The sequence below is a fragment of the Mastigoproctus giganteus genome, chromosome 6 (genome assembly GCF_048544385.1).
Source record: "Mastigoproctus giganteus isolate SK-2022 chromosome 6, ASM4854438v1, whole genome shotgun sequence".
NCBI lineage: Eukaryota > Metazoa > Arthropoda > Arachnida > Uropygi > Thelyphonidae > Mastigoproctus > Mastigoproctus giganteus.
In genome coordinates this window covers 14,073,330-14,091,711 of record NC_143580.1, presented here as the reverse complement: position 1 = coordinate 14,091,711, position 18,382 = coordinate 14,073,330, and the positions used below count along the sequence as shown (strand labels likewise).

Sequence of the window (18,382 nt, the reverse complement as noted above, 5' to 3'; positions counted from 1 at the left end):
TAGTTGCTAATGCTCCTAAAAACCAAATAAATAACAGCTCTACATCCTTCTTGAAATGAGGCCTCCAGACCTGTATACAGTACTCTAGGTGTGGCCTGACCATTGCCTTATACAAGGGAATAATCACCTCCTTATCCCTGCTAGAAAAATTCCTATATATCATTGACAATACACCATGAGCTACTCTTGCAGCCTGTCTGCACTGCTCAGAGAACTTCATATCTGCCTGCACAACCACCCCCAGGTCCCTTTCATTCTCTACCACTGTCAGTGTAGTACGACAGAGTTGATACGTTGCTCTGGGATTGCTGTTTCCCATGTGTAGTACTTTACATTTGTCAATGTTAAACTTCATTTGCCACCTCTCAGCCCATCTGCTCAACCTTTCCAGATCCTGTTGCAGCAGCATAGTGTCAGTAGTGTCCTTGACAACCCTGCCTACCTTCGTATCGTCTGCAAACTTTGACATTAAGCTTGATATACCATCATCAATATCATTTATAAATACAGAAAACAATAATGGACCCAACACTGAGCCCTGAGGGACTCCACTAATAACATTAGTCCACGACGAGCAGTGTCCATTGATTACCACTCTCTGTCTTCTTCCCCTCAGCCACCCCTTTATCCACAGCAGCAATTTGCCTCCGATGTCACACTGCTCCAATTTGTGCAGCAGTCTTCCATGTGCAACAGTAACAAAAGCCTTTCTAAGATCCAAGTATATAATATCAAAGTTATTCTCTGCATCCAGTTCCTTTGTGACTGCATCATAGTATCCAATCAAATTGGTCAGGCAAGACTTCCCCTTAACAAAACCATGCTGTGTCCGAGCTATAACTGAAGTCTTGTCTAAATGATCCTGCAGTGCTTCTTTAACTAGTGACTCCATTAATTTTCCTGGAACAGAAGTTAAACTCACCGGTCTATAATTACTTGTGTCAGCCTTTGATCCTCCTTTGTGAATTGGGGTTACATTTGCACATCTCCAGTCTGTGGGTACCTCCCCTGAGTCCAAGGAAGCTCTCATAATTATGGCTAAGGGTTTGCTTACTTCCTCTGCTGCCTCCTTTAATATAACTGGATAGATCCCATCCACCCCGGGTGCCTTTCTTGTGTTTATCTTCAACAATTTCTCCTCCACTTTACTCTCAGTTATTTCAAGATTCTCTAGCTTACTGCTAGAGTTGAATACACCGCTGGCATTCCCCTCGCTAAATAACTCCTCATGTGTGAATGTCGATGCAAAATATTCATTTAGCTTGTTAGCTACCTGAGCAGGATCATCAACAGTTGACCCATCGATATCAAGTGGACCAATCTGATTCATCCCCTTCCTTCTAGAGTTTACATAAGTAAAGAACTCTTTGCTGTTTTTCTTTGCATCCCTTGCCAAAGATTTCTAGTAATCTGCCTTCGCCTGCCTAACCTCCTTTGTAACTTGGTTACAGATCAACTTGTATCTATCATAGGCTTCTGTGTCATGTGTTAATTTGTATGTATCCCATGCATGTTTCTTCTCTGCCATATGCCTCATTAGTTCATCTGACATCCATTTAGGCCTAAACCTTGAACAATATTTCTTAGTTGGTATGTAAAGCCTAGTAGCTTCCAAGATAAGTTCTTTGAATGCTTCCCATTTTGCATTTGCTGTTGGTAACATCATCAGTTGGTCCCACTGTATAGAATTTAAATACTGTCTCAGTCCATCGTAGTCACCTTTACGAAAGCAATAACCCTTCCCTTTACCCCTAATGGTAGTTACCTCTTTGAGTAAATCCCACTTCAGCACACTGTGATCACTGCCACCTAGTGGTTCATTTATCTGCAGATTCTTAATGCATGAAGAATCACTGCTGATAATCAAATCAAGAGTATTCCTCCCTCTAGTTGCCTCCCGAACATGCTGATGTAGAAAACAATCATCCAATAAATCCACAAAAGCCTTGCTAGTGTGTGAGTGACCAGCCCCCAAATTCCAGTCAATATCTGTGAAATTAAAATCCCCCATTATAAGACTCTCTGATTTACTGGCCCACTCTATTTCCCTGTACAGTTTCTTATTATACTCATCAGAGTCATTAGGCCTATAGCACACTCCTACTCTCAATTTTGATCTTCCAATGCTTATGTCACACCAAATTGACTCGACACTGCACTGTCCAGCGATGTCCACTGGCTTCACTTCCTTGGATTTTATGTATTTCTTAACTAATAGCATAACCCCTCCTCCCTTCCTATCCAATCTATCCTTTCTGTAGACATTGTAGTCCCCAAATTCCAGTTCTGCATTCCTTATATCTGTGTGACACCACGTCTCTGATATCCCAACAATATCTGCCTTTGATGTTTTGAGCAATACCTCAAATTCATCAAATTTATTTACTAAACTCCTAGCATTGGTGTACACGCAAGTATACATGCACCTATTTCTATTCTTAGCTACCCTAACAGAACCCATGTGTTTACTTGTACCGCAATGACTTCCAGCAGTCTCTGAAATATCCTGCATCTTGTTTTTCAGGCTTCTGCTCATTCCAATAGAAGCAGTGCAAGAATCTCTTTCACCTCTGCCAGTGGCTACTGTTAATCTATTCGTCTTTGTCTCCCCCCAAGCTAGCAGTTTTCCGACCCACCTAACACTGCCTCGATAGCATCAGCAAATATTCTTGCACCCTTTCTATTTAAGTGTATCCCATCCCTGTAGAAGCAATCTCTCCTGTTAACAAGTACAGTCCAGGCTGAAAAAAATTCTACCCCTTGAGCCTTGCACAAACTTTCCAGGGCTGAATTGATCGACAAGGCTCTCATCATATACTCCCTCCTATCGTGTCTGGGCAGAATTGGAGACACTTTCAAATTCAACCCTATTTCACGACTTTTTTTCAACAGTGACCTGTACTTGTTAAGCAATTCTGCCGGTCTCCTACTCTTGATATCATTAGTGCCAACGTGTACAACTATATCACCTTTTTTGCCCTTAAAAGATGATATCTGCTCTATAATGTCATCAACCTTTGCCCCTGGCAGACATACCCATCCAAAAGAAGACAGTCGGGTAAATTAATGTTCATCTCTCACAAAGTCATTCCACTCCTTATTGCACAGACATTCAATTTCTCGTCCATGCCTTTTCTTACACATATTTTCGTGGTCACACTGTTCTTCTGAATTAACATCTGTAATTCTGCTTCTTTCTTCCAGACCAATCTGAACATACATTAACTAGTCAACATCCATTCACAGATTATTGTCAAACTCATTGGATTAACTTTTTCTCATTTATTCCTTTTACTTCTGTTCTTGGAACAACCTTTCTACATATGTATTTCCTATAAATTGCAATCTACAGAAGTTCACAATCAGTGTCAGTAAGTATCTTTTGTCTGTCTCTGCTTTGATCACACACACACACATGGTACTAGAGTACTGCAGGTTCCAGTACCTTTCACATTATTTCCAATACAACACCTTCTTTCATTCTCACCATAAAAAAATAAATAAGATTGTTTATTTATTAAAAACAGATGCATTTTCATAGATTAAAATAATTTTTAATGGAAAATTAGCATTAGTGATTCTTTAAAGTTGTATTTTTTCTGTTTTTAATTTTATAGGAAAAAATGCTAGAGAGCATGGTGATGAGTAGGGATATGGAAGATATTGAGGTAATGAAACACCGCTTTGAAGGATTTGAGCAGGAAATGAATTCAAATGCTTCTCGTGTTGCTGTGGTCAATCAACTAGCTAGGCAGCTTCTCCATGTAGAACATCCAAATTCAGAAGAGATATTATCCAGGCAAAACCAACTAAACCAAAGGTTAGTTCAAGATTAATTCTTATGTAACTGTGATTTACTATTTTCTCTATCCTCTTCCTTGATAGTATTTAATTGAGTATTTTAACACTTAATGTACAAGTCAAAATCCTAATCATTTATGGCAAGATCCTGTCCAGTGTATTTCTGTATTTTGTATGCTTTAATGTTTTTGACTGAGCCCTCTAGTCCTTTACAACCACCCATCCTTCCCCACCTCAAAAATTCACCACTAGCTAGATTGAAAGTAATGAGTTTTGCCAGTGTATTATTATCATTAAGTTAATTCATTCAAATTTCAGATGGGCAGCACTACGAGAAATGGCTGAGCATAAACGTGAAGAAATAAACTCAGCACATGGTATTCAAACCTTCCACATTGAGTGTAGAGAAACAATTGTAAGTGGTTAAATTTCTTTATTTTACTAAAATAATGTTAGTTTCCAAAACTAAAAGAACAAACATTAAAATTTAAATTAAAGAGACATAGGGAAGAAAAAAGAAACTTAACACAAAGAGTTTGTGTTAAGTTGCTTTTGAGGAAGAGCATTATTGAGGAAGAGCATTATTGAAATTCCAACTCTCTTGAGGAAGAGCATTATTGAAATTCCATAAAAATTTCCTTAATTGTGCTTAACTAAGGGTCTCACAAAATGCAAGATCTTGTCCTTTTATAGATAAAACAATGAAGAATTATTTAATTCATATGTAAATACATCAGCCTGCTTTTAAAATGCCTATAAAGTTAAGATTTTAAAAGAAATTTGTTAGGTTTTAGAATAAGTTAGGTTTTAAAAGAAATTTGTATGGCAAGTCTTGATCTGGGGAGAGATTCTTTTCTCTCCCCAGATCAGGACTTGCCACACAAATGCTATTTGACACTGTTGTGCATGGAAGACTACTGTACAAATTGGAGCAGAATGGTATTAAGGGTAAATTGCTACAATGGATAAAAGGATGGTTGAGTGGGAGAAGACAGAGGGTGGTAATCAATGGGTGCTGCTCTTCATGGACTAATGTTATTAGTGGAGTCCCACAGGGTTCGGTGTTGGGTCCACTGTTGTTTTGTATATTTATCAATGATATTGATGAAGGTATATCAGGCTTAGTGTCGAAGTTTGCAGATGATATAAAGGTTGGCAGGGTTGTTAATGGTAATGACAGTCTGCTACTGCAACAGAATCTAGAAAATTTGAGCAGATGGGCTGAGAAGTGGCAACTGAAGTTTAACCTTGACAAATGCAAAGTACTGCGTATGGGGAGAAGTAACCCCAGAGAAATGTACCAACTGTGTGGTACTACACTTAAGGTGGTAGAAAAGGAAAAAGACCTGGGAGTAATTGTGCAGTCAGATATGAAGTTTTCTGAGCAATGCAGACAGGCTGCCAGGGCAGGTCATGGGGTTTTGTCAGTGATATATAGGAATTTTGCTAGCAGGGAAAAGGAGGTGATTGTCCCTCTGTATAAGGCAATGGTCAGGCCATGCCTTGAGTACATGGCATGGCCTGACCATTGCATATATCACTGACAAAACGCCAGGTCATGGGGTTTTGTCAGTGGTATATAAGAATTTTGCTAGCAGGGAAAAGGAGGTGATTGTCCCTCTGTATAAGGCAATGGTCAGGCCACGCCTTGAGTACTGTGTACAGGTCTGGAGGCCTCATTTTAGGAAGGATGTAGATTTGCTTGAGCGTGTACAGAGAAGGGCAACAAGATTGGTGCGGGGAATGAAGGGATCCTGTTACCAAGAGAGGCTTAAGTTCTGCAAATTGCAATGGCTGGAGACTAGGCACCTGTGCGGTGATCTGATTGAGGTGTATAAGGCCTTGAATGGGTTGAGCACGCAGAATTCTGATGGGATTCTTCCACTTGTTCAAATTATGAACGTAAGGGGGCATAAATTCAAATTAAGGAAAGACAGATGTAGAATAGATTGTTTGGAAATTGCCTTTAGCCAGTGGGTGGTTAATTGCTGGAACAAACTTCTATCTGTCATTGTGGAAGTTGATAGTTTAAATAAATTTAAGGAGGAGCTGGACAGGCATTTGGAGGGAATGGTTGTGTGAATTTTTAAATTTTTTTTTGGCTGATGCTGCATAAGCTCATACACTTGCTTTCTTGCATCACATGCCACTACTACTACTACTACTAAAGTTGGAATCCTTGATAAACATTACAGTGCTTTATTTGAAAAGGAAAACAATAACGTTCTTCTTGCATAATGGAAAAGAGTCAAGGAAATCCAGCCAACAAGTCAATATAGCACCACACTTGTTGTCTTCTGTTTACTATTGAGAAAGCTACCAAAATTTCTGTGGCTACATTGAATTTAAAGTGAAAGGGTATTGCCTGTTGCATCAAGTTGCTGATACTAAGTGACAGTGTTAAACATAGTTATAGCCTTGGATTGTACATATTCTACTGTTCTAAAGTACTGCTGTGCAGGACTCTGGAATTTGCCAGAGGAAACTTCAGGCATCTTTATAGCAGCAGGATAAGCATAGCCCTTGAAACCATGTAGATATCTCTGTTGTTCATCCTTAATGTTTTTCATTTCAAAGTGCCAGTTAAATTCTTTTTTCTTCTGAGGCATCCTTGAATGTATTAATGACTCACCATTGTAGCCTTTTATCAGATACATTGAATTTACAGTCATTAGATATGGCTTTGGTGGTGCATATGCAGAAAAGGAATGGGTATATTTAGAAATGTAATTCGGTAACATTCACAGTATTTTTGGGTTTTGAGTCACAGTACTAAGTGTGTAGTAAACATGCATATAGGATAAATTTTCAGTTTAATATTTAGTCTATAGAAGAAATAATTGCTAAAAAAACAACATGTTCTTATTTTGGGAACCAATTTATGTTATAAATTAATAATTAGTATCAAATTTGTTAGTTATAAAAAGTAAGTTCTTTATCTGAACACCTTACATAAAGCTGGTACACAGTCCAGTTCTTGTGTAGACATTTGGAGATAAAAAAAAAAAAAAAAAACACTATGATCTCTCTGAGGGATAAACCACCTGCTTTTTTTTTTTTTTTTCAGGAGTGTACAAGTGTAGAGCTGTATACAGAAGTTTGTGGTGGAATGAAAACTATGGCTTGATTCCTTGATTTAAACATGAATATTTTTTATATTGAAATTCATGGAGCTCAAGCAAACCAAGTTATTTCTTTACATAATTTAATATATACATAAAAAATATTTATATGGATTTAATTTTAAGCATGATTAAGTAATCTCTTGGCTGTTATGTCAAATAGAGTTGATATAACTTTTTACATACACTTCTCAGAAGCATTCAGACATCAGTAATATTGAAGAAAATTGATCTTTTCTTTTTAAAAAAAATTATTAATAACGTATTGTGCCCCCCCCAATTGCCTGAATAATGGCATTAATTCTTTATGAATGAGTTTTTGGGCAAATCATAATAGTAGCCAGATGGAATTTGATGCTCTTCCTCCTTCAGTGAACCTGTCATCATAGTATTTAAAGTAGGCTGTAATAATTTTCTCTTCCTCCGTGAAATTTTTAATTTCTTATTCTACCTGTAAATGTGGTAGCTCTGATTAAAAGGAAGTATCCTGAGGTAAGTTAAACTCTTTCAGTTGGAGTTTTGATAATATTACATCTCTGCAGAAAATTAAAATGCATTTTATATATTTTAGAGTAAAAATAACCCATGATTATTATGCGAGGAAAACTAAAAGAGAACATATTTAAAATTTTGGCAAAGTTGATGCATGGTTAAATATTGTATAATTGTGATATGGATTTTATGCCCTTCATAATTCTAAATTTTATTTACATTGGCGCAAGCCCCTATTATTACTGAACTTTCAGTATTGAATATTTTGATAAGTTTCACTTTATTTCTTTAAAGGTATGTAATGCAAATAATAATATGTGAAAATAACCGTCATTGATGATAATAGCAGCTTGCACCAATGTAAATAAAAGTTGGAATTAGGAAGGGCATGAAGTCCCTACACATTGATATGCTGTCATACAAATTACTTCATTTTGTACTCAGTAAAGGGGTAAAAATCAACATAAAAATTGATTTTATATTTAATTATTCACTTTTAATTCTTTTTCTTGCCCTTTCATCTCTTCCAGAGTTGGATTGAAGAAAAAACCAAATTATTGCAAGCAACAGAGGAATTAGGCAATGATCTAACTGGCATTATGACTTTACAAAGGAGATTGAGTGGTATGGAAAGAGACCTTGCTGCTATTCAAGCTAAGGTATATACATATTGTGGATGATATATGTTATGAATGCTTAATGATGAGTATTTTATCTTCTTTTTATGCATAATAAAAAGGTAGAAAGGTATGAACAACAAATAATTTATGAATATTTTTTCATAAACCATATAATTTCATGTTCATATTCACAGAACATATCACCATTTTATAAAGCATACTTAGTTCAAAATCCCTTAAGTTACTGTCTGTCATTTTTATGACATTTATAGTAATTATTAACTTGCTGTTTGTATGATTCCTCATGTTTATATTTCTTTATATTAATAAAAGCATATCCCAAATTATGCTGCTGTTTTTGTTATAAAACTCTCATTCAGCCATAACTTTTTAATTCTGCCTTTGTCAGGATTAGCATGTCTAAAATAACTTAAACTTTTTTTTTTTTCTGCTAGTTCAGTCTGTTCTGGCTGGAAGGTAGATCTATATTAAAAGCTTTCTGGATTTCAGTTTCTAAAAGTTAGGGTATACTTGGCATGCTTGGACTGAATTTGCTTTATTGTTGTGTGTTGATTATCTGAGGTAATATGTATATTCATGAGATAGGTAAGGCAGTAATTAGTCTTTCATCCAGTCAAGCTATATCCTATATTACTGATGTAATAGGAATCCTTTGGATGGTGCATGTTTTCATTATGGCTTTTTTCTTGTGACTTAGCAGCCAGATAAGTGACTTCCCATAATATCGGTTAGTGGTGAGGGGCTCTATGATAGGTAGTTATGTCATCCATTTTATTGTCTAGCTCTTCTCTTTGCTATTTTGTTATTAATTCCTAGTGTCTTGATTGAGTCACCCACATTAATGGTACATGCAGTTTTGTGCTGATTCATACTGAACCCTTCAAAGTTTTTCTCATTTATGATTAGCTTGTGTATGTCTAATGCTATCATTACCAAAAGGTGACTCCCAGATGACTTGATTTTCATGATATACACTTTTTTTAAGTTTTGAGATAAAAATGTTGCTCAAATGCATGCTTTGTTTCTGTAGCATTTGAGCTGCAGAATTGACAAGATGACTTGTCACTTATTCTGGTGACAAGTTATTCTCACTCAAGATTGTCCAAATCTCTAGCATTCTCACTCTTCTGAAGACTTCTTCACCTTGTTTTCCTTCTGACAATTTTCATTTTATTATTATGCCATTCCACTGCTTGAAGAAATTTAACACTTTCAGGATGACTCTCACTACTCACAACTCCATTTCCTTATTAAATTTCTTATCTTTTGTTTGTATCTTCTGTGACAGTATAGTAGCTTCGCTACTTGTCACTTGTTTTGAGAGGCGCCTCCATAGCCAGGTGGGAAGGAGCAGCAGTGGTAACACACGCTTCTTGATTAGACCGGGGTTCGAGCCCGTCACCACCAAATACGGAGCATGCGGAAAGGTCAGGGAATGACCACCGCACCGGAGCAATATGGCCTTAGTTGCTAATGCTCCTAAAAACCAAATAACAAACAAATAACAACTTGTTTTGAGAGGTCTTAATTTGATTCTCATCAATTAGTGGAGAAATTTAGTGCTCTTCAGTTAAGGCTGAAGAGCACTTTATTATAGGTGATTTAGTTTGGTGATCTCAGGTGGAGGGGATAGGGTCTCCTCCCATGAGTTATTCTGGTTTATCAGCCCACACAACATGCAGATTGACCTCTGAACACACACTCGTACAGACATAATACACAATGGCACTGTATGGTCTTAGCTGCTGATGTGCCTAAAACATCTTTTGTTTGCAACTTGACACTGTTTTACCCTAAGTGTTTTAACTCTTCATCACTTACTTCAAAATGGAACACAGCTGCTCACATGATGTCTGTTAGACTCAAATTTTTTATTATTATAAAATTTAATTTTTACCTTTTTCTGTTGAATTAGGACATTTTTTTTTTTTATTAATTATCATTTTACAAAATTTATTCCATCCCATTTCTCATAATGTGAAATTGGGCTTATCTGATTATTCACTTCTGTTATATCCATCAGTTCTATTACTTGATTTGTCTTATTTCAGATACCAGAACTGCCTGTTTACATGGTGAAAAATACATATGATAGATACAATGGTCTTAGTTTGAGAGGGCCCAATGTACAATATTTGCCCCCTTATTTATCCATCCATCCACCCATCAGAAAGAACTTAAATTTCAGAGCTATATGCATTCCCAAAATTATTAGCATTAGCATTAGTAGAGGCATTCGATGCAAGAAAGCAAGCTTATGCAGCATCAGCCAAAAAAAAATAAATAAATAAATAAATAAAAAATAACCACTTCCACTTCACCCCTCTGTTCGTTCGAAATACCTGTCCAGCTGAGCCTTAAACTTCTTTAGGCTATCAACTTCCATGACAAGGGATGGAAGTCTATTCCACCAACCAACCACCTGCTGGCTAAAGGCAAATTTCCTCACGTCTATCCTACATCTGTCTTTTCTCAATTTGAATTTATGCCCTCTCAGGTGATTATTCTGAGCGAGAGGAAGAATCCCATCAGCATTGAGCATGCTCAAACCATTCAAGGCTTTATACACCTCTATCAGATCACCTCGCTGGTGCCTAGCCCCCAGACACTGTAATTTGCAAAACTTAAGCCTTTCTTCATAAGAGCACCCCTTTGTTCCATTCACTAATCTTGTAGCCCTTCTCTGTACTGGTTCCAGCATCTCTACATCCTTCTTGAAATGAGGCCTCCAGACCTGTATACAGTACTCTAGGTGTGGTCTGACCATTCCCTTATACAAGGGAATAATCACCTCCTTATCCCTGCTAGAAAAATTCCTATATATCATTGACAATACACCATGAGCTACTCTTGCAGCCCGTCTGCACTGCTCAGAAAACTTCATATCTGCCTGCACAACCACCCCCAGGTCCCTTTCATTCTCTACCACTGTCAGTGTAGTACCACAGAGTTGATACGTTGCTCTGGGGTTGCTGTTTCCCATATGTAGTACTTTACATTTGTCAATGTTAAACTTCATTTGCCACCTCTCATCCCATCTGCTCAACCTATCCAGATCCTGTTGCAGTAGCATAGTGTCAGTAGTGTCCTTGACAACCCTGCCAACCTTCATATCGTCTGCTAACTTGGACATTAAGTTTGATATACCATCATCAATATCATTTATAAATACAGAAAACAATAATGGACCCAATACTGAACCCTCAGGGCCTCCACTAATAACATTAGTCCACGATGAGCAGTGTCCATTGATTACCACTCTCTGTCTTCTCCCCCTCAACCACCCCTTTATCCATAGCAGCAATTTGCCTCCAATGCCACACTGCTCCAATTTGTGCAGCAATCTTCCATGTGCAACAGTATCAAAAGCCTTTCTAAGATTCAAGTATATAATATCAAAGTTATTCCCTGCATCCAGTTCCTTTGTGTGTGACTGCATCATAGTATCCAATCAAAATGGTCAGGCAAGACTTCCCCTTAACAAAACCATGCTGTGTCTGAGCTATAACTGAAGTCTTGTCTAGATGATCCTGCAGTGCTTCTTTAACCAGTGCCTCCATTAATTTTCCAGGAACAGAAGTTAAACTAACAGGTCTATAATTACTTTTGTCGCCTTTTGATCCTCCTTTGTGAATTGGGGTCACATTTGCACATCTCCAGTCCATGGGTACTTCCCCTGAGTCCAAGGAAGCTCTCATAATTATGGCTAAGGGTTTGCTTACTTCCTTTGCTGCCTCCTTTAATATAACTGGATAGATCCCATCCACCCCAGGTGCTTTTCTTGTATTTATCTTCAACAATTTATCCTACACTTTACTCTCAGTTATTATAAGAAGATTCTCTAGCTTACTGCCAGAGTTGGATACACCTCTGGCATTCCCCTCGCTGAATAACTCCTCATGTGTGAATGTCGATGCAAAATATTCATTCAGTTTGTTAGCTACCTGAGCAGGATCATCAACAGTTGACCCATCGATATCAAGTGGATCAATCTGATTCATCCCCTTCCTTATAGAGTTTACATAAGTAAAGAACTCTTTGCTGTTTTTCTTTGCATCCCTTGCCAAAGATTTCTCGTAATCTGCCTTCGCCTGCCTAACCTCCTTTGTAACTTGGTTACAGATCAACTTGTATCTATCATAGGCTTCTGTGTCACGTGTTAATTTGTATGTATCCCATGCATTTTTCTTCTCTGCCATATGTCTCATTAGTTCATCTGACATCCACTTAGGCCTAAACCTTGAACAATATTTCTTAGTTGGTATGTAAAGCCTAGTAGCTTCCAAGATAAGTTCTTTGAATGCTTCCCATTTTGAATTTGCTGTTGGTAACATCATCAGTTGGTCCCACTGTATAGAATTTAAATACTGTCTCAGTCCATCGTAGTCGCCTTTACGAAAGCAATAACCCTTCCCTTTACCCCTAATGGTAGTTACCTCTTTGAGTAAATCCCACTTCAGCACACTGTGATCACTGCCACCTAGTGGTTCATTTACCTGCAGATTCTTAATGCATGAAGAATCACTACTGATAATCAAGACCAGCCCCCAAATTCCAGTCAATATCTGGGAAATTAAAATCCCCCATTATTAGACTCTCTGATTTACTGGCCCACTCTATTTCCCTGTACAGTTTCTTATTATACTCATCAGAGTCATTAGGCCTATAGCACACTCCTACTCTCAATTTTGATCTCCCAATGCTTATGTCACACCAAACTGACTCGACACTGCACTGTCCAGCAATGTCGACTGGCTTCACTTCCTTGGATTTTATGTATTTCTTAACTAATAGCATAACCCCTCCTCCCTTCCTATCCTGTCTATCCTTTCTGCAGACATTGTACTCCCCAAATTCCAGTTCTGCATTCCTTATATCTGTGTGACACCACGTCTCTGAAATTCCCACAATATCTGCCTTTTATGTTTTGAGCAATACCTCAAATTCATCAAATTTATTTACTAAACTCCTAGCATTGGTGTACACACAAGTATACAAATATTATACTGCATACTTATATGGTGTTTATTAGATACTAATTAAACAGTTAATCTCTTGTAACTTTTAGTAAATTGAAATGAAAATAGAAAATATTGCATAATCACTTAGAGAAAATTGGTGTGCTAAGGTATATTTGGGATATAATTGTATTTCCAAATTCAGAGGAATAACAGAAGAAACAAAAATGATGAAGTCTGTCGAATATCATGTGAATGATGGAGGGTTAACTATTCATATGTTGCTCTACTTGTGAGATAAATTCTTGAGCCATTGTTATCCATTTCAATTTATTCTTCTTGAAAAATTGCATGCAAGATAACTCAGAATTTTTCAATTTCTAATTTTTATTATCATGCGCAGTATCCCTGGACCAGTGGTTCTCAACCTCTTTTAATACTTGTACCACCAAAGCCAAAATTGAAAAATTTTGGTACACACATTAAAATATGTACTGTATTTGTATTAAGAGGAAAAGTCAAGAATATTCACATAATAAGACTATGTTATAAATTATACATATTTTTATTTCATTTTTAATACAAAAATTTAACAAACTAAATACAAATATTAAACTAAACAATACAAAATAAACTATAAAATACTTGATTAACATGGTGATTTAATTGTAAACAATAACAATTAAATGCTCGGAGGTTGAACAGACAAAAAATGAACAGACAGAGAAAATCAACACATGATTTGCGAACTTCTGTTAGATTGAAAAAAAGATAGGTAGAACATGTAATTATTTACCTTTAGAGGGGGAAATTTTTAATATTTTATTTTTCATAATTTCATAAATTTAAAAAATTCACCTGTCCGTTATTCACATAACACCAGTTGAGAAATGCTGCTCTAGACTGTAATATTCTATTAACTGTCATGTGGAGGCACATTAATGAAATTTCCTGATGAAAAAAACTTTTAAAAAATCATAATTTTGACTTGAGATCAGCACCATTAATTATGTTGATATTTGTGAAGTTTAGCTATAAAAAATTTAGTTCTCGCACTATTGATTTATTTTATTTTTACACCAGTGGGAATGCTTGTTTAACTTTTTTTTGACATTACTGACCTTATTAAAAATAATTTTAAATTAAAATATTGAAATGTTAAAATAATGGAGAACAAACTTTATTCTTTTTTTTTATTATTATTCAACAGAGATGGCTGCCATTGTTGGTACTTTGTTGCATTGTTAAAACTGAAAGAAAGTATAGATTTTTTGTAATTGTATTGTTTTTGTTAAAATAATATATAACACTGTAAAAGGTACAATTTTAAACAAATTCTAGCCTTTATTCTGGAGTAAAAAACAAACAAACCAGAGTAGTATATTGTGCATGTCAGTGTGCCTATTGTATGATTTTTTATATGCCCACTAAAGGGTTAATGATTTCAAGCTTTGCTTTACCTTGTGCTGTTAGTATAATTCTTAAAATTTTTTTTAAGGTAATAAGATGCTTTAGGCCTATAATTAATACAGTGTTTTGGGTGCATCGTAAAAAAAAAAAAAAGGTTAAATGAATGCAACACACAACAAGTTAAATGTATGTTAAGTGTTGTGAGTGCTGAAATGAAACTGAAGTTTGTACATTGGCATCATTATTGTAATGTCTTATATGTGAAATACAATTTTACAACATTTTGCAATTTCACAATATGAGACATTACAATAATGATGACAAGGTACAAACTTTGGTTTGTCTAAAAAATTCAACTATGTAATAATGATGCAAATGCACTAACTAATGTCTTCGCTTCAATTATTAAATTTGTGTTTTTTTTTTTTATTCTTTTTAGCTTGATTCATTAGAGAAGGAAGCTGAGAAAATACAAGGAGAACATCCAGATGTGAGTTTATGCTATATAATAAATTTAAACTTATAATGATAATTATTTTTTTTAAAAAAACTGACTTAAAATTAATATACTAATTAATTTTTTTTTCTCTTTCACAGGAAGCAAATTCTATCCAAGAACGCATTGTTCAGATAAAGACTGTGTGGGAGCAGCTTACCCAGCTGGTTTGTATACACATTGTTGTACTACTCTAACATTGGTTAAAATTTCTATATTAAACATACAGTAGACATAAGATATAATATCTACTGATGTAAACATTTCTGTGCAGAAATGAAGTTTCTTGGGCTTTTGCTATCTTTTACTTATGTTTTGGCATATATCTCTGTGTGTGCCTTTATTTTTTAATTGTTCTTTGTATTGAAAACTGAATTAAACGTAAAAGTTTAAGTTGAATTTCATCTCGGAAGAAGGGGGAAAAATGTGTCAAACATAAGATGCCTTGAAATCTATTTTTTCTGTAATGACCACTCTTTTACCACTTGAATATTAAGATAGTTTATTTAGGTAATAACTAAATTCCTGTACATTAAGGTAATGTTTTGAGAACCTTGCCGTAACCCCCATCCTCTGACCATATATAGGCTGTTGGCAGCCTCCTGTTTGTTGAATGTCACAATTCCAACTGTACATTCTGCAAACTGTGCATTCGGCAAGCAGGAGACTGGCTGTTTTTGTTGTTATTTGATTTTTTAGGAGCATTAGCAACTAAGGCCATATTGCTCTGGAGGCTGGCAACAGCCTATTTATGGTCTGAGAATAGGTCCAGGCAAGGTTCCTGAAATGTTACTTTAATGTATGGAGATTTAGTTAATAGCTAAATAAACTATCTTAATATTCAATTGATATAAGAGTGGTCATTATGAGAAATCACCACATAACATCCTTCTCCAACTATATAAGATGCCTTGTAGTACTGTTAAGTACTATCAAAGGTAAGCAGCCTCTTAATAAAAAGAAGTGTCCTTGTTACAAATTACAGTGTTACCTTTGATACATAGGATTTTTTTTTTATTTTAATACAGTTCAATTTGAAGTAGATAGTGTAGTCATTAATGTGGAAATTATAAGAGGTTAGGTAACATTGGGAAAATTTTAATACATTTGTTCATTTCTTAATTATGCCAAAGTAATGGAAAAAGAGAAACTTGGAAATGGAAACAAAGAATAAAACATACACACCAAATGTCATTGGACACTTACATGTTTCAAAGAATCTTTTTTTGATATAATATTTAAGGTAATATTTGATATAATATTTAAGGTATTATTAAAGCAGCACATGCTTTAATAATACCATATAACAAATTTTCAAAAAATGTAGATGCACAGAAATGTAGATTTCAAATATAATTGCAGTTTTTGCACAGCATCAGTGGTTTCCCAGAAATGAAAGTAAGGTAAATATGCAATAATACCACATCCAACTTATTAACAATGTTTAACTTCTGGACAAAATTGCATATTAATTTTTCCTGCGAGTGAACAAGCAGCTAAAAAAATCTTGGACATCTGCCTGTACTCTTTGCTAACATCATTCATATTTAAGCTAATGCTAATGCTAATATTTGATTTAAAAATATATATATCCCACATATACTTGAGAATGCAGTGGAGCTTGATTGACATTCTGCATCCTATTTTTTTCCCATCATTTTTAATCAACTTGTCAAAGTAATTCATTTTCATTTTTCATTTTTACCAAGAAAGCTACTCACTACAGGGTGAAATAACTCCCAGGCATTTTGCTGAGCATTGGTTATTTTCCAGTTCTTGTGAAGCCAACATCTGCTTAGCCTGTGGATAAATAAAAATGCACTCTTCACTTTTGCATCAGTCAATTTTGAAAACAAGATTATATATGCTCAAAGATACCACCTTGAAGACTGAATGCCTTAATAAATTGTTTGACCAGCCCCAGCTGGATATAGAGTGGCGGAGACAAGACTTTATTTCTTGAAATCAAAAGATTGCTTATCACATTTGTCCAGACAGAGGCAAAGAAACAAGAGAACTTAGTGAACTTACCTTGCAAATCCAGAAGGAACCTCAGAATCTTGAAGTCTCCACAGATATCCCATTTATACTGGTCATACTTGATCTTTTTTAACACATTCTTCACATATTTTTAACACATTCTTCACATATTTTTAACACATTCTTCACATCTTTTTAACACATTCTTCACATCTTGTATTCCTTACTGAAATGAACAGAGGAATGATATATGCCCGAAGCAGCACATGCTTTAAACTTTTACTTGAGTCTGTGGAACAGTACCACTCTTCTGGATTGTGACTAATGCAATTTCTTTATAAAGATCAATCGGATTAAAACAGTAACACAAGTATTCTGTAATGGTGTAAAAATGTGCATAAGCAACATCTTTTTCTGTATGCGGAAGTCTTGCTACTGCTGTGATCCAGTAGGTTCCATTCTTTTACATAAGATATCAGACCCAAATCGCTCATTAAGTCTTTTAATTCTTACCGATTAGGGAAATGTGGCACATTACTTGAACAAACTTCTGAAGCTTAATCCTAGAGTCATCAAACAATTCTGACAACTTCTCTGGAAAGCAGATTGGGAATTTCCGGGTCTTCAATATGTAGCACTGGAACAATAGAGCATGATATGCTGCGATACACTACTTCTCTTTGATATGGAGACTTTTTAAACTTTAATGTATCCACCATATAGAAGTAGCAATCATTATGGTGGTTTGTAGGCTCTCTCTCTCTCTCTCCTCTTGCTATATGTCATCTCTCCGTAGCAAGTGGTGCATGCCTATAGCTATTAAACCATCTTTTTAATGTTGGTCTGCAACTATCACAGCAAAAATGAGATGTCACAACTTGTCTGGATCATTTGTAGGTATTCCAAAGTAGACTTTATGTGCACTGCAAAACTTAGTACTACCAGTGGTGTTAAGCTTCATGTGCTTTGGACAGCTATATATTATCCAGAAACATAGAATAATAAATCTTGAGATAACTTATGCCATAGCTAAAAATAAAAAAACATATATACATATGCTGCAAGCTCTTATATATCATAGTATTGGTATACACTTATGTAATACATATAAATTGCCAAAAAAAAAAAAATAAATAATAAAATAAAATACCTTCATTTGCCACAAAAATACTGATACTGTAGAAAAACCAGTGACACCTTTGGATTGGCACACAAAATACATATAAGAATCAGTTAAACAGAAGCATACATAATGTAATGTGTCAATCCACCTGTGGCTCTAATTGTGCACTATACTCGTGAGTCAAAACATTATGACCACCTACCTAATAGTGTGTTGGGCCACCTTTTGCCATGATAACCACTTGCACCCATTACGAGACCAATTCCATGAGACTGCAGAAGGTGTCCTCAAGTATCCTAGACAAGGTGGACAGAAGGATGTTCCAGAGTTTGGCAATGGCATGAGGCACTGGCATGGAA

The 18,382-nt window shown here is 35.6% G+C and overlaps 1 protein-coding gene across 7 annotated transcripts in view; it reads left to right on the top strand.

Annotated features, from left to right (window-relative positions):
- Nucleotides 1–18,382, top strand: part of LOC150083961 (spectrin beta chain-like) — a 419,401-nt gene that overhangs the window by 247,994 nt on the left and 153,025 nt on the right. For all 7 annotated transcript variants that reach the window (XM_090375838.1, XM_090375834.1, XM_090375833.1 and 4 more), the window contains exons 18-22: nt 3,618–3,820; nt 4,120–4,216; nt 7,946–8,074; nt 14,864–14,914; nt 15,022–15,087. In XM_090375838.1, coding sequence (XP_090231964.1) covers nt 3,618–3,820; nt 4,120–4,216; nt 7,946–8,074; nt 14,864–14,914; nt 15,022–15,087 — 546 coding nt within the window. The remainder of the gene's footprint in view (nt 1–3,617; nt 3,821–4,119; nt 4,217–7,945; nt 8,075–14,863; nt 14,915–15,021; nt 15,088–18,382) is intronic.